General features: G+C 42.0%; 4 protein-coding genes across 4 annotated transcripts in view; 2 read left to right on the top strand and 2 right to left on the bottom strand.

Moving 5' to 3' along the window:
- Positions 1–7,256, top strand: LOC100665424 (histone H4). The gene has a single exon (XM_023555727.2). It carries the CDS (start codon positions 41–43, stop codon positions 350–352), a length of 312 nt encoding a protein of 103 aa, XP_023411495.1. The 5' UTR covers positions 1–40; the 3' UTR covers positions 353–7,256.
- Positions 5,409–16,796, bottom strand: part of LOC100664283 (uncharacterized) — a 26,118-nt gene continuing 14,730 nt past the window's right edge. Inside the window, exons 5-7 of the mRNA XM_064293594.1 lie at positions 12,715–13,052; positions 10,484–10,698; positions 5,409–6,288 (exon numbers count right to left, since the gene is read on the bottom strand). Of these exons, the coding sequence (XP_064149664.1) occupies positions 5,836–6,288; positions 10,484–10,698; positions 12,715–13,052 (1,006 nt within the window). The 3' untranslated portion in view covers positions 5,409–5,835. The remainder of the gene's footprint in view (positions 6,289–10,483; positions 10,699–12,714; positions 13,053–16,796) is intronic.
- Positions 6,353–12,655, bottom strand: LOC111752372 (histone H3.1). Its single transcript, XM_064281800.1, has one exon. It carries the CDS (start codon positions 11,437–11,439, stop codon positions 11,029–11,031), a length of 411 nt encoding a protein of 136 aa, XP_064137870.1. The 5' UTR covers positions 11,440–12,655; the 3' UTR covers positions 6,353–11,028.
- On the top strand, positions 12,671–13,314 carry LOC100664570 (histone H2B type 1-C/E/F/G/I). Its single transcript, XM_023555708.2, has one exon. The coding sequence runs from the start codon at positions 12,716–12,718 to the stop codon at positions 13,094–13,096; it is 381 nt and encodes a 126-aa protein (XP_023411476.1). The 5' UTR covers positions 12,671–12,715; the 3' UTR covers positions 13,097–13,314.

Below are 16,796 nucleotides of genomic sequence, written 5' to 3' on the forward strand. Positions count from 1 at the left end.
CAGGCTCATCACAACAGAGACAGGTCATTTCTTGTTCGCCATGTCTGGCCGTGGTAAGGGAGGCAAAGGCTTGGGAAAAGGTGGCGCCAAGCGCCATCGTAAGGTGCTCCGCGATAACATCCAGGGCATCACCAAGCCCGCCATTCGGCGCCTGGCTCGGCGAGGCGGTGTCAAGCGTATCTCTGGCCTTATCTACGAGGAGACTCGCGGGGTCCTTAAGGTGTTCCTGGAGAACGTGATCCGCGACGCAGTCACTTACACTGAGCACGCCAAGCGCAAGACGGTCACGGCTATGGACGTGGTCTACGCGCTCAAACGCCAGGGGCGCACCCTCTATGGATTCGGGGGCTAATGTCCCAGCCCGGGTTTCACATCTCCAACGCTTACCCAAAGGCCCTTTTCAGGGCCACCCACGATTTCATACAAAGGGCTGTGCGTGGTAGTTAATTCAGAAGGTAATCATTTCTCGCATTTGTATGTTGCATCGTGTTTGTCTTAGTGTTGGCAACTGAAAAAAGCGAGTCCGTTTTGCTTTCGGATTAATCTGGTTTAACGTCAGTAGCTGTTTACTAAGATGGCGGCTATCAGCTAAATCAAAAGGACAAAGCAATCAAATTTTAGGTGACGTAAGCGGACGATAGATTAGTGCTAACGCCAATTGGAGGAAAACTCCTTTAGAAGATAGCTGTTTCCCGAGTTCCTTGTGCTACCGATTTCACTTTCCTAAGGAACGTTTAATTTACTCCCTGCCCACTCCACAATATACTCAGAGGCAGCTACCCGGTGTCCTGTGGATGGTAATACGGAGCTTTAAACCCAGCCTACCTCCTGCAGGAAAGCCATAGCTATAATTTACACTGCATTGTTGGTAGCTGTGAATGGATGGATAATAGCTAGTAAATTTAAAAAGGGTAGAAAAGGCATTTTAAGGTTCTGTCTAAATCCTCCAAGGGCATCTTCCTGACAGGGCTCTGCCTGCATTCTTTCCCACAGTGCCATCATTCCACCCCATTGTAATCAGAGACCTGAATGACGCAAATTTCATGATCCCGTCTACGCAAAAATAAAGTAAAATAAGATAAAACCAAGAATGACTTCACTGATTCTCCTATCACCTGCAGAATGAAATCCCAATTTCTTTGCTTCACCTAACACCTGCCGACCTCCACAATTCATCTCCAAGCCCCTTAACCCAAAAATCATTTTTACAGTTGAATATATTAAACAATTCATCATGCCTTTAACACTCTGTCAACAGTAATCCTTTACATATGAATGCGGGTGGTGCAGTGGTTAAGTGCTCATCTGCTAACCGAAAGGTCAGCAGTTCAAATCCAGCAGCTCTGCAGGAAACGCGTCAGTCTGCTTCCTTCAGGATTTACAGCCTTGGGAACCCTATGGGGCAGTTCTCCGTCCTACAAGGTCACTAGGATAGGAGTTGGAATCAACTGTACTGCAATGGGTTTCATCGTTTACATACTTTGTTCTTTCTTCCACAAGTAACCTTCAACTCCTTCACCTCCCTCAAGGGTTTCCCTCAAGAGAACTTTACTCAAATGTCCGAGGCAAAGTCAGTAAGTAGTTAGTATTTGCTGACCCTACACACAAATCAACCCTCCACACATGCACATAGCCCATCTTCAGTTTCCTATATGACTTCAGAGGTAGGGCACACTTAAACAATTGTTTGTGATGTGTAATGCATGTTTTTATGTCAGAGTATAAACTTTTTGAGAGTTAGAACAAATACACATTTTAGTATCCTCAGGACGTACAAAAATTACATAGCCCATATTACTCACTCAATAACAATTTGTGTAATGTCAGAATGAATCAGTGAATTGAACAAGATATCTGGCCTGTTCATATACTTTTATGCAACTGACTCCCCTCTAACTGTGTCTCTGGCCCAGAAGAACTATGGCATGCAAAGAAAGAACCTTCCTGTGGAACTTAGAGGGAAAATTGTTTGCAAGGCACTGGCCTATTGGTTTCCTTCATGTATTTTGAGAAATTTCCAGGTTATGAGCTCAGCCTTACCTAGACTTCAGAACTCCATTTCTTAGTCTCCTTTGAAGCTAGAATGCAGATAGGTGGCCTAGGCTTCACCAATCATTCACACCTCTAAGAGACTTCTCTTCAAAGCAGAAAACAGGAGAGCAGAGACTCTGCTTGGAGCTTCCACTTTTGCAATGATAGGGAATGTCAGAAGCTTCTCAACTTCAGTAATGGCAAAGGTCTAACTTTCCCAGTCGGTCAAGTTCTGGCTCAACAGTTGCCATTGTGACACAGCAGCACCAGGCCAGTTCTGTAACAAGGTTTTGAATTTTTTTCCCTAAAACTGTCTAAATTTCTCCCACTTAACAATGTAGCATAGCAGTTAAGAGCAAAACTATTAGCTTTGGATAAACAAAAATTTTAAATTCATACTAACAGCCTTGTTGGACACACCTTCAATGTATAAACAAATGGATGGTTATAAACAGACTAAAATTTAATAGAAAGAACACAGCCTTCTCTCAGAAAACCTGACCTGTAGTCCTAAACAGCTAGGGGACCTTAGATGAGTCACTTAGTCTTAATATGTGGTTTCTGTAAAAGTCTATGAATTTTTTAGCTTTTTGAGTCTACCATTCTAGATATAATGTTCATTTTACTTTTAATACATTAGCTTTCTTATTTTCACAATATTACTTGGAATATGGGTTAAAAATGAATTTATTTCCCAAGAGCCTGAACAAAACAAAGAGACTCTGAGGCTGCAAAGTCTACGAACTCATTGTGGGTCTGATAGAGCCACCATGAGGGGCAGACAGCTAGTGAGGGTCTGCCTGGAATAAAATTTTAGCCTCTTTCCTTGCCATATCCTCTGTATGTCAGTTTGTGAATTGCCTGGAATTTTACCCTACTTAGTAAAATTAGCCTGTTACGCTTTCACAGATACTGGCAGAAGACAAGATTGCAAGGAGACAAGGGACTTTAGTAGTCAACCACAAAGCAGCAAGGAACATGTTTGCATTGGTTCCTCTTTCCCCCCATGTCCCACAGAGGTGGCATGGAGGAGCCCAGGTAGGTGTTGCACACCTAGTGGGTTTGCATCACAGTTATGGAACAGCAAACTTGGGGGACTTACTGCTTAAACTGACTGTGGTAAGCAAACCTACTCTTTGGAGGAAGATGTTACCTTATCCCTTAAGGCTGCTCACTGCAAATACAATTCTGATAAATGACCCAGGTAAAGAGCTGTCAGGGCCTTGCATTTTCAACATACACAGTAAGAACATGCCGGAACCCTGAGGGGCCCATAGCAGACTGCCTCTCCCAACACTGTTCAAAGGCCACACATAAGATGATGATTTTCCCCACAGGAGAACTGTGAATACGCCTTACCACTCTGCCTTGGGCAAAGGGGAAGTGGGCAGCCTGGCACCAAACACTTGGAATGCTCTTGAGTATTCAGTACAGGCACTGGAAAGGTAAAGAAGAAAACATAGGCCTAACTTCCAGTAATTGATAACTTGGTCGAGCCAAGTTCAACACAAACAATTGGAAAATAATACAAGAAAGAAGTAGTCAAGTAGGAACACAAACGGTGCAAAATTTCATTGTGAGAGCCATTTACCAGAGAGAGGACTATGAGAATTTGAGTCAGAAAGTCATATGACAGCTGGGCCTAGAAGGAGTAGCAGATATTTAGCCAAGTTAAAACCAGGGAAGAGTGAGTATAAATAAAGGAGAAAGGTGTAAAAGGGATTAAACTCTTTATTGAACAGTATTCACAGTTCTACTCTGAAACACACGGGGTCTCTATAAATCAGAATTGACTCAGTGGCAGCTATTATTATTATTAAGTTCTGTGAGAGATACTAAGCATGCATCATAAATTAACAAGTAGCTTGTAAGACAAGTTAGACACAAAGAATGGGGGTGAACAGATTTGTGGTGAACATAGAGAGGAGGGGATGGAAAAAACTAGCTTAAAAAAAAACATTTTCCCAGTGACATCAATTCCTAGTCATGGAGACCCTATGTGAGTCAGAGTAGAACTATATCCCGTAGGGTTTTCAATGCCTTTTCTTCACAAGTAGATCACCACACCTTTTTCCTAGGCACCTCTGGGTGGGTTCAAACTGCCAACCTTTTGGTTAATGGTCAAGCGCTTAACTGTTTGTGCCACCCAGAGAATACAGAAGAACCAAAAAACCAAAACCACACCAAGTGCCGTCGAGTCGATTCAGATTCATAGCTCCCCATAGGACAGAGTAGAGCTGCCCCATAGAGTTTCCAAGAAGCGCCTGGTGGATTCGAACTGCCAAACCTTTGGTTAGCAGCTGTAGCACTTAACCACTAGGCCACCAGGGTTTCTGAAGAGCCAAATAGACCCCAAATATTCATGACCTGTATGAAGTAACTAGTATTCATAACTAAAAAACCAATTCTGATTCCAACTCATAGGGACCCTCTTGGACAGAGTTGAACTGCCCCATATGGTTTCCAAGGACTGGCTGGTGGATCGAACTGCTGACCTTTTGGTTAGCAGATCTTGCTCTTAACCACTGTACCACCAGAGCTCCTAGTACTCACAAAAAAAAAAAAAAAAAATCATAAGGCATCTAAAATTTATGATGTCTTAAAACAGCCACCCACTTCTCTGTGCATGACATGCAGATAAAACCCATTGGTGAGTTACAACTATTGACCAGGCATACAAGCCTTCGTATCACTTTAATAGACCAAGTGTATATGCTTGACCAGATAGCCGAACTTTTATTTATTTTTTAAATGCAAGGACTTTTTGAAGAAAGCAAGCCAGGTGTTTCATAGAATGTCTCAAATTCTGGGTTCTGATTCCCCTCTGTCCCCACCCCCCCACCCCCCCAGTGGTGTTTGGTACGCTGTGCTCTCTATAAACAGTAGATTGAGTCATGATTAGATTCCAGTTATACCTGTCAGAAGTGAGGTTCTGTGTTCAAAATCATCACACAGGGAGACTGTCGATTCACTTTTAGGTCTGCTAAAGTACATCACTTAACTAACACGGGAGTAGGTCACTTCATTGTAGATATGCTTTTCCCTTTCCAAATACATAAATGTCTGGGGACACTTTGGCACCTTGTAAATATACTGGTCCCCAACAGCTTTTCTCCTAAAGATTTTAGCATTCATTAACAATCCTTACCTGAATCAATTGTTCCACTTTCCTGAGTTTTGCAGAATGATCTTCTAATTTTTGACCATCACTCGACTTTTTGAAAATGTTTAACACGTGTAAATAGTGGAGAAAAAATAGTAATCAGAACGTAGTATGCCAAGGCTTATAGTTATTATTCTGTTACCTAATCGAATTGGTTAATGAAAAAGGCTGGGTATAATGCTATAGAGACCCCCACATCACTGTAAAATTCACCTTTGGGGGAATTTTTCTTTTTTTTTTTTGAGCAATTACAGTACTTTACTCTTGATAAAGAAAAAATAGCTGCCTTATAGGAGCATCATATCTAAGATTCATATTGTCTGATGCCAGACTGTCAAGACTTCCTACTTTATCCACACCTGTGGCACTTGAGCCCACTAAATACATACCTGTCAAACATGAGATTAAGTGCTCCATGTGACACCTGTTACGAGGAATAGAGTAAAACACCCAACTATGTTAAGCGAAGCTTATACTGATTTTTCCTCATGCACCCAAGTAACTCCTCACATTGCAGTTATGGATGAGGCGTTGTATTCTCTCTGGGCACGTTAAGTGCAAGCTCCTTAAAAGAAAATGGAGGTGGCCCTGAAAAGGGCCCTTATAGCGTGGCTACAGAAATCTAGCAGGTAGGTGCAAGCTTAACCGCCGAAGCCGTAGAGGGTGCGCCCCTGGCGCTTGAGCGCGTAGACCACATCCATGGCTGTAACTGTCTTGCGCTTGGCGTGCTCGGTGTAGGTGACAGCGTCACGAATCACATTCTCCAGGAAGACCTTAAGCACCCCCCGAGTCTCCTCGTAGATGAGGCCGGAGATGCGCTTAACACCGCCTCGGCGAGCCAGGCGACGGATAGCGGGCTTGGTAATACCCTGGATGTTGTCCCGCAAAACCTTGCGATGGCGCTTGGCGCCGCCTTTCCCCAGGCCTTTACCGCCCTTGCCACGACCAGACATAGCTATACAGAACCGAGTAAAAGGGTTGAGTAAGCCAATCACCCGCTGCAGCTCATATATGTCGATTGAGCGGACCTTTTTGAAAACTGAAAGGATGGAAAAGGCGGGAAGCTGTATTGAGTCCCCGCCCCTGTGCTTCTGCTAATCACAAACCCGTTGGCATCTAGCCGATTCCGACTCAAAAAAAAAAAAAAAAATCTAGTCGATTCCGACTCAAACAAGGTATAAAATAAAAATACAGAGATTTACTGGTATTTAGAAAACAGGAACCTTTAAACAGAAGTGTCAAACAACATATACACAAAGGACATTATCTCGTTTCTGTGTGTGTGTGTGTGTGTGTGTGTATGTATTTAAAGATTCGCTCACTCATTCCATATATATTCTTGCATAGTTTGCTATACCGGATTCAAAAAAGAAGCCCAAATCCCAAGAACCAAAGAAATTAATAGTTATATTGCCAGGCAGCCCAGCGAAGTGAAAGAAGCTAGGCTTTGGGTTTGGAATCCGTGAGCAGCTACTATCAGCCTATGATATTGGGCATGTTTGTTAATTATGTGAATCGCAGTGGCTTTATCCCTAAACTCGATAAATATTTGTTGATAATTGAGTTATTGTAAGCAAAATAGCTGACCTCTAGTTGGTAATTAAATTTCTATTGTTGCTTACTCTATTCTTACCAACAAAATATAGGCAGAGCTAAAGCATATGAAATGATTTGGGGACTTTTCCAAAATAACACCAGTAACGACTGGACCACCAGGCGCTCCTTGGAAACTCTACGGGGCAGTTCAACTCTGTCCTATAGGGTCGCTATGAGTCGGAATCGACTCGACGGCCCTGGGTTTTTGGGTATCGACTGGACAGCAATGGGTTTTTTGGGGGCTTTTTTTTTTTTTTTCTGGTTAAGCGTTATACATTTAATCAATGATGGGTTGCAGGGAAAAGGGATCTAAATTGCCCTGAGCTCATTCTCTGTTCCCTTTCTCATATGGAGGTTGCTGGGGAGGGGGTTGTCTCCTCCTGTGAATGCTGCTTAGAACTCAAGCAAAGCTGTCATAAAATCTAATGCTATGCAAAGGAATCCTGAGCGAGTTCTAAAAATAAAGTGGCAATCACTCTGGATTTTTAAATTTAAAAAGATATTTGCTAAGCTGGTTGCATTAGGAAGACATAGATGACGTCCCTAGAAACCATTGAATGTTAATTTAGGAGATAAAATTGGAGCCATTTATTCCCTGTCCTTGAGTATAAAGAATGTGACCTAGCTGGAGCTGGACTACAAGGACACATCATCTGGGTCCTGAGATATTAAAACAATAGCTAGGACAATCTTGGAAAACATCTTTTAGTGAACTTTTCACATAAATAAATCATAAACAGAGCAAAAAAGACACATATTTTTCCACTCCTTTTTTATTTATTTTTTTTAATTGAAAAAACAAAACCAAACACTTTGTGGTTGAGTAGTTTCCAACTCATAGGGACACTTAGGAGCCAGTAGAACTGACCCATAGGGTTTCTTAGTAGAGGATAGTAGATTCGAACTGCCCAGCTCTTAACCATTGCACCACCGGGGCTCCTTCTACAAAAAAATTAGAGCAAAGAAAACCCTAGGGAGCAGTTCTATTCCGTAACACATGACGTCACCATGAGTCGGAATTGACTCAATGACAAAGGGTTTGGTTTGGAGTTTTTCATATTTTCTTGGAATTCAAAGACAGCAGGTTGTTTTCAGTTTGGGGCTACTACAAATAAAGCTGCTGTTAACTTTCATGTTTAGGGTTTTTGTTTTCTTTCGTTTTCCCTGGTTTTGTTTTGCTATGTCTTTGTACCATCCCACCTTAAAATTATATATATATATACACACACACACACACAGAAATGCTATTTTGAGAGTCGAGAGTCCAATAACCTTTCAATGGTCATATGAAAACACCTTGTATTATTAGAGCTTGGAAGTTTGCTTCAAGGTCCAATAATCTCATTGCCCTGAGCTGTTCCGTTTTGCTAAAATCCGACTTCCGAATTCTATGGCTGAGGATTTACCCCAGCCTACAATATTTGTTGAATAAGCTGCTGGAGTCCAAGTTCTTTGGTCCTGCCTTTGGACTTGTGTTTTCAGTACATGCAGAGCTATACACTTGGTTCCTGAAGCACTTCCAGTGTTTCCTAATCACCCTAGGCCAAGGCGAGGCTGGGACCTTCCACTGCTGTCTGCTAAAAAAAAAACCCTGCTAAATCTACAGACTGCACTGCTTCAGGTGTGCTTTAGAAAAAGCTACACTTTTTCAAAGAAAGTTGGGAGCTGTTTTCTCATTTGTCCTTGCAGCTGACGATTTCTAGCAAATTAGGGGATTATTTAGCATCATCTGTGCAACAAGGTCTGGGTTTTGCTTTAATGATCGCATCATGCTTCTTACTGTGTAGGATTTTATCTTAGAAAATTAATGGAGAAATACTCGGGTTTATCATGCATAAACTCGTTCAGTTTATTGCAAGGTAGTCATGGCAAAGCATGCAAGTAAGACCTCACAACGTTAATTTGGAACTGTAGAATCAGAATTAACGATTACAATGATTAGAGTCTAAATCTTCAGATTTAAGCCTTTTACCTTTAACAAGAGGTCTTGGGAGGAAGGCTTGACCATGCTCCAACTCAACTGAGGTCCCTTGTAGCTGGAGTCCGAGGTCGCTGGTGGCGGGCATGGTCTCAGTAGGCTCTAGGTCTTTTGAGAGAGTAGGAGAGGAGAGAAAATTTTCTTTGCCCCTGCTCTCTCTCCTTGAGTGAGCAGAGATTCAGGGTTTATATGTGAAATTCTCACCTTGGCCTCACACTATAAGGGTCTTTCTTCATGGTTAAAGATGAGCCAAGTGACGCATCTCTCCCTCAAGGTTAGAGATTAGGGAGTCTGTTTACACTTATGTCTCAATGCTCTACAAAGATTAACTATGTCTTCTTTATCACAACATGGCAGGTCAAAGTTCGCTTACATTGTTTACATATTTCACATGCTTCTATGTCTAAGTTCAGAATTTTTCAAAATAACTTTCTCATGACTTAAAGGTTTCTAAGGGCTTATGATTAACATCAGAGAACCTCACAAAAGTTAGACATATTTTTATTTCTAAATTCATATTACGAGTGATACACATATGTATTTTGAAAGCATAATAGTAGCTTATAGCATATGGGATTTGACAGCATAATGGAACCACACAGAACACTTCTCATGTAGGGTGCAGACATGGTCCGCACAAAGTGTGAGTTTTCAGTTATTTGCTGCAACTAACTCTTAATTCCTGGTAAGCTGAACGTACTAGCTGCTGCTGCAGGCCCCACGTTTGCCATAGCACTCTGTCCAATTACACCACTGGAACCACAGCTGCTAGGGCCACTGACACTGCTAATGGTACCCTAGAAGTTAACAAACTCTGGGACACCCGTGAAATCCATGACTGGATAACAGCTGCATTTTCTGGACCTTCACCTGAAGATGTATTTTTCAGTGAGGAAGCAAATGTATGACCATCAATCTCCTCTCCAGCAGCACTCAGCGTGGTTCTTGAGTATCAATGTGCATGCCAGAAAGCATTGAGTCCCTTCAAGAGCTTTTCCAGTTGCTCGAGAATACGTCCTTCCTCTCATCGTTTTTTGCATTACTGAATTCCTGGCAAGTTCCAGTCTCATTACATCTGGATTATTAAGCATATGATTAATTTCTGATTTTATGCCAACTGCTGCATTTGTGGTCTGGCTGTAATAAACTGCCTCATTAGATCGGGATTTGACAGCATGCCCTGAGCAGAGATTTTCCATGTTCAGGCCATTATTTCGGGGTTTGGCATAAATTGCCAATGCATCTGACCTCATAGTACAGAAGTTGGATATATTCAAACCCAAGCTGCTCAAACCAATCTACTCAAACCTGGAAGCCCCCCATGGAGACCTAAACCAATAGGGTTACTTGCCATTGAAAGAACCGATATTGGGGTTACTCTTGGGAGCTGATGATGTAGTAACATTATAGCCAATGATACTTGTTTGCTGAGTTGAGTGATCTGCTCTTTTTAATTTTTCCCACCAAACTCCACATTAAGTTGCTCCGTATGTGATTTAAAACGTTTAGATTTCTTCCTTGAACTGCTAGACGGACCTAATCTCACGCAGAATGTAACTAATACTTCTCAGGCATCTTCACTGTGACTCTGAGTATGAGATTTCGATAACAACCAGAACATAAATGAACGTGACACATTGTGAAAAATGTAACCACTATCCCTGGAAATGAACAGAAATTGAATATGAAATTGAGTATGAACAGAAACTGGGTACCTCATTTGCTGTGTAAACTTTCACCAAAAACACACTATAGCCAACCAGCATTGGAGACAGGAAAGTAGGGTAGTATGTATGCTTCAGTGGCGACAGTGGCTGGGTAGGCTCCGGAGAAGGGTACGGTAGAGCGATGTCGGCAGCCGCCATAGGCGCCTCAAGCGGCCCATACCCATCCCAAGTTATTTTGAGTAAATGGTTATCTCTGATAACACCTTTTAACATTATAGAGAGCTCTGAACACTGCATTTAGATTCAAGCTGAGCTTAGAGCTGACAAAGTTATCAGGGCAAAAAGCAGGGCCAAAGAAAATCCGTAAAGGCTGGCTCGAATAACTTGTTTTCCATAGCAACAAATTTCTAGAGAGGTAAATTCAAAGACTGCAACCTAGGCTTCCCATTTCGACTCTTCAAAATCGACTCCACGGTATTAATATTAACGACGTCATGGTCCTTATAACCTGTGACAGCATCTTTCACTGAAAAGATGGTTGGCTCTGAAAAGAGCCTTTGGGTTCAAAGTCTGCACTCACTTGGAAAGACGATTTACGCCCTCTCCCCGCGGATGCGGCGGGCCAGCTGGATGTCCTTGGGCATGATGGTGACGCGCTTGGCATGGATGGCGCACAGGTTGGTGTCCTCAAACAGCCCCACCAGGTAGGCCTCGCACGCCTCCTGCAGCGCCATGACGGCCGAGCTCTGGAAGCGCAGGTCGGTCTTGAAATCCTGCGCGATCTCGCGCACCAGCCGCTGGAAAGGCAGCTTGCGGATCAGCAGCTCGGTGGACTTCTGGTAGCGCCTGATCTCGCGCAGCGCCACGGTGCCGGGCCGGTAGCGGTGGGGCTTCTTCACGCCGCCGGTGGCCGGGGCGCTCTTGCGGGCAGCCTTGGTGGCCAGCTGCTTGCGGGGCGCCTTGCCGCCGGTGGATTTGCGAGCTGTCTGCTTGGTACGAGCCATGGAGATTGCTGAGTAAACCTCAGGACAATAGAGGTAACAACTGCTCTTGCTCCTATTTATAAACAGAAGGCCTTCCTGATTGGCCCGAATATTCAAACTGCGCGCCTTGAATTAAATAACTTGACAGGCCTTGTGATTGGCTACTAGGTCTCACTTTAAAACATCTTGACCTATTGAACTGTGTTTGATTTTCTCCTTTACTAGATTTGTCTTACATACACTCTAATTGATTTTCTTTTAACCCACTTGCTATTTACTAAAGTTAGAAAAGATGCCTGGGAAGAGACGGAAATTAATTTTCTCCAGCTGCTGAGCCCGGGAATGTAAACCTCTTTGCCATTTCAAAACCCCGCGCTTGAACGTGATTGGTGCAGTTTCGTCCTTTATCCTTGGAAAAACCAAAACCAAACGGTTGTAGTGGAGTCGATTCCGACTCACAGAGATCCTGCAGGAAAGAACAGAACTGTCCCATAGAAATTTCCAAGGATGGAAATCTTTACGGAACTCTACTGCCACATTGTTCTCCCGCAGAGCGCCTGCTGGGTTCGAACCGCTGATCTTTGGTTAGCAGTCGAGCGCTTAACCACTGGCGTTTAACCACTCCGTAACAAGGGCTCCCTTATCCTTAAAAGCTAGCCTTAAAAAAATGTTTGAACAAGTACACGTCCGCCCTCTTTCGTACTTCCGAACATTAAAATGGCACCCCCGTTGTAATATGACGATCCTCTGATTCTTGAAAATGTTTGAATATGTAAGAATGGTGCTGACTCTGATCAGACCAAACTGAGTGCAAGTGACATAACTTTGAAAATATTTGAATATTTTGCTAATTTTTATATTCTCTGTTCTGTATAATTAATTCTTCAAGGATAATTTTAAAAGCACCGGATACTGCACCTTGGCAGGAAATTACAAACGCTACTTTTTTTTTTTTACTTAGTATCACTTTTGTCCTTGTATAGGTCCGGATGGGGTGAGAGGAGAAAATACTTTTTTCGTAACTAGATACTATTGGCAAGATAGTAATTTAATTTTCTGTTTTCAAAAGGAAAATACACTTTTTAAATGCAGAAAAGAACCTACGTTAGGTTTCGCAGACACAGCCAATCAAAAAGTAGACTGGAATTCATCTTATTTGCATAAACCTTACTCACTAATTTCCTCCAATCAGAGATAGGATATGACTAAGCTCTTATTTGCATAGAAGCTCTATAAAAATAAGCCAGCTTAACTGTCAGGCTTCACTCTCCAGTGTCATAGTGAAGAGATCCTTACCATGCCTGAACCAGCTAAGTCCGCTCCTGCCCCGAAGAAGGGCTCCAAGAAGGCGGTGACCAAGGCGCAGAAGAAGGATGGCAAGAAACGCAAGCGCAGCCGCAAGGAGAGCTACTCTGTCTACGTCTACAAGGTGCTGAAGCAGGTCCACCCGGACACAGGCATTTCGTCCAAGGCCATGGGCATCATGAACTCCTTTGTCAATGACATCTTCGAGCGTATCGCGGGCGAGGCATCGCGCTTGGCACATTACAACAAGCGCTCGACCATCACATCCAGGGAGATCCAGACGGCCGTGCGTCTGTTGTTGCCCGGGGAGCTGGCCAAGCACGCGGTGTCTGAGGGCACCAAGGCCGTCACCAAGTACACCAGCTCCAAGTAAATGTTTACATGGGCACCTGAAACCCAAAGGCTCTTTTCAGAGCCACACAGATTCAAAAGAGAGCCATGACACCAGATCAGATGTTTTCCTTATACCCACTTCACCTGTTTAATCGCTCAATGAATCTTATAGTTGGAAGCAATTACTTATATGATGTAAACAACAAAGTGGGAAAGAAAGCAGTGGAGTAAGTACCATTTGTATTTAGGCTCCAAAAGCAGTTGAATGTTAACATAAAAGGTATGTCCTTTAATGGGTTACTATCCAGTAGGATTTAACAAATGAACACTATCCTGATAGGATAAAAACTTTTAACAATAGATCGGAAAAATTGGGGAGCTGATTAGAAAGGGAAAAACCAGATCTATATAGTTTTAGATTTTACCTTTTTTAGAAAGATTAAATAGGATTTGTAAGAGAAAGAGGGGATGAAGAAACTACAGACACCCTGTAAAACAATGTGGCTTGTTCTTAGGTAATGTGGTTGGCAGGCAGCCAGCAAAAAATCCAATCTTGGGTACTCTTCCCCTTAAAGAGGCTGAAAGCATCATCAAAAAATACAATTTAGGTTACAGATTTTCAAAAAAAAAAGTCATGTGTATATAACAGGCTGTCTGCAATGTTATAGCCTTTCTATCACTAAAACACTGCCCCCCGCTTAACCATGTCCCATGTGCATTTTCCCTCCTGGGCGTTTCTCTGTTGAATCATTCACCAAAATTCTTTACTGAATGGAAGTTTGATTGGATGGTCTAGGACTCTTGAGTTTATTTATTTACTGAGAGCCTCTTAAAATCAGAAAGTGATCAGTACCAGGCAAAGAGGAATGAGCAAGACAGAAAACTATCCATGTCCTCAGGTCTCCCAGTCCGAGAAGGGTATTTAAACAATCATCTCACAAACTAACAGAAGTGGGAAGCCTGAGTTTGGGAGTACAGCATTGCCAAAATCTGAATTGACTGAATCTTGAAGAATTTCAAGTTTTCTGGAGGCAGTTCTGGAGGGAGGGTGGAGCAGGAGAAACAGCAAGGAAGAAAGAGACATAAGATGGATTTTACGTTGAATTGCTGGTTTCCTTTGGGACAGTTATAGAAAATTTCTCTATGGGTTGGCCAAATGAATTTTAAGAACAGAGAAGAAAGGGGAAAAAAATTTTTTTCGCTGAGTCTATTTCCCAAAATTGGATATATACATATGTATGTATGTGTTAAGAGAAAGAGAGTGAGAGAATGAGTCACAAAAATGTGCAGAGTTCAACTCTGTATTGATAGACAGTAGTTTAGAACTGGGGCCACACATTTATACTCTTATGTGGCCATTTCTTATTTTTTATCAAGGATTTTGTGGAACTCCTAGTGCAGTGTTATACTAAAATGGCAATATCTTACTGAAAAGTAGGAAGGAATACCATAATTTCAAACCTTGTCCATTATTCCTTTCAAGAATTTTTTTTTTTTAAGTAAGAGAAGGTTTCTTTAGTGTACATCTGTATGCATTAGTAAACTCCTGAAAGTGACAAACAACCTAAAATAATCATCAGTGATTATTTTAAAATACAAGTCTCTTTCTCTTTTATATAAAAGTATATAGCTCAGGCCTGGAACAGAAGTTCCTCTATCCTTAGGGAGCTCAACTCCTTCTGTGTGTATTGTGTGTTTGCTGTACTATTTGAGAATATATTCTGAAATATATTCTGCTCTTGATTTCTGCTAATGAGAACCAAAACAACACCACCACCAAATGGGATGGATGAAACTGATAGGGAATGTTACATAGGAATTTCATAACTACAAAACAAGTGTTAAATAGGTAACCAAAGAGCACGTGATATGTAGGCAAAATTCAAAAGTTATGATAAGTTAGTAATAAGAGACATGTATGACATAGAAAAAATCACACAGAGACTCACAGACATAGAAATAGACAAAAGAATCAAGAAATGCCAAATATCTGTGAGGTACCAAATATTTAGACATCTTAAATGGGCCACCCATTGATGATGCTCATTCTGGTCCTATTTTCTCTGTGCCAGTGACAAGAACATAAAAGGCACAGCTGCTCAGAACTTCATAGGAGAGCTATGCCAGCGGCCCTGTGCTTGTGTTTGTATCTGTCTGAAACAGCAAGCATGTGCTGGATTTAAGTGCCTTCCATCTGCTGAGCCTCTTTACTCATCATGAGCTCTGGTTCTCATAACCACACTATCAGTGAGAAGATTAATCAGACACAGAGAAACAGAAAGCCAGCACATATGAACAATGCATAACCAGGGATTCAGGTAATGTGACTGCCCCATTTGCAAACTATTCTAAATGTGTTAACCTACCGCATCTCTTTCCCCTTGCTTCTCACTATATGTTTTATAAATCAAATAAACCATGAAACTCTGGTATCTGAAATTGTCTGTGAACCTTTCTGTTCCATGACCTCAGGAATGGCCTGCCTGGTAGTGTATGGGGAAGCTACCATTGTCGTGAACATAACTTCCCACCTGACATCCTAGCTCTGTCATTCTTAATATGCCCCTTGCACCTTGTAGTCCAAGATGTCTGCTCTAGCAACAGCTATCATATCCACACTCCATTCTCAAGTAAGGAGAAAAAGGCAAGGGGGGAACACCCCCACCATTTATGGAAGCTCTGGGATGGTATAGCCCCACTTTTGCTAATACCTTACTGACCAAAAACAGTCAATGACCATACCTGGCTGCAAAGGAAGTTTAGGGGTTTAATTACTGAATAAGAAAAGAAAACCAGTGGTCTCTACCAAAACTGATGCCTAAAAACAGTATAAATGAAATGAGAGTGAGAGAGTATGTGTAGCTCTTGGAGCCAAACTGGTGAGTTCTTACATCTTCAGAAGAACGCTAGAGCTTCTCAGCACAAAATAAATGGATTAGAAATACTGGCAAGAATCGTTTGCTTGGAAAGATGTAAAAGCAATACAACTCTAATAAGAATCAAAAAAAGTGTAGGGGGCTTCAGGATAGTGATTTTAAAAGGTAAGCAAGTGTTCTGGAAAGGGAATTAGAGCAGGGTAGAGGGGTGCTATGTATCTAGATGGTTGAGCCACAAAATATATGACACCTAGGTTCCTGATTCTGCTTAGAAAAGCTGCCTGCTGATCCACAGACTCCAGTTGGGACCTCATACAAGCAGAAAATTAACTTGTATTGTGTTAAGCCACTGAGGTTCTGTGGTTTACCTGTTCCAGTAGTAAGCATTACCTTAACTAAAATACCCTCCACCAAAGCAAGGTCCAGATCCCTAATTTCAGGTCAAGACACTCCAACTATAGAAGAAAGTTAAGATTTCATATCTCATAGAAAACCAAAACAAAAGGTAGTTGAGTTTCTCCAAAGTATAAACCAGACAACAGGAAGCCATACTTGTTTTTACCAACAATGGAACTCTGTCCCCAGCCCACTGATCTTTCAGAGCTGGATGTGAAGATAAGGACAGGACAGTTTTAGCTAATATGTTGTTTCTTGGAATATTAGAAAAGCTCATGAAAAAAATAGAGACACTAGGAAATGGATGTTGCTCCCTGAAAATCTCCTAGAGTTATCTGGGCAAATCCTAAAGAATACTAGATTCCTGTTCTTCCCTCAAACACCACTTAGAAAAACGTGAAGGTATTTGATAGTTCGCACATCATAATGAAAATCCCTGCATTTGGTCTGCAGTCTCACCCAGTTTGA

The sequence above is a fragment of the Loxodonta africana genome, chromosome 1 (genome assembly GCF_030014295.1).
Source record: "Loxodonta africana isolate mLoxAfr1 chromosome 1, mLoxAfr1.hap2, whole genome shotgun sequence".
Lineage (NCBI taxonomy): Eukaryota > Metazoa > Chordata > Mammalia > Proboscidea > Elephantidae > Loxodonta > Loxodonta africana.

Bases quoted from the DNA above. Each gene is read 5' to 3' on its own strand.
- LOC100665424 (XM_023555727.2), top strand. From the start codon at position 41: ATGTCTGGCCGTGGTAAGGGAGGCAAAGGCTTGGGAAAAGGTGGCGCC.
- LOC100664570 (XM_023555708.2), top strand. From the start codon at position 12,716: ATGCCTGAACCAGCTAAGTCCGCTCCTGCCCCGAAGAAGGGCTCCAAG.
- LOC111752372 (XM_064281800.1), bottom strand. From the start codon at position 11,439: ATGGCTCGTACCAAGCAGACAGCTCGCAAATCCACCGGCGGCAAGGCG.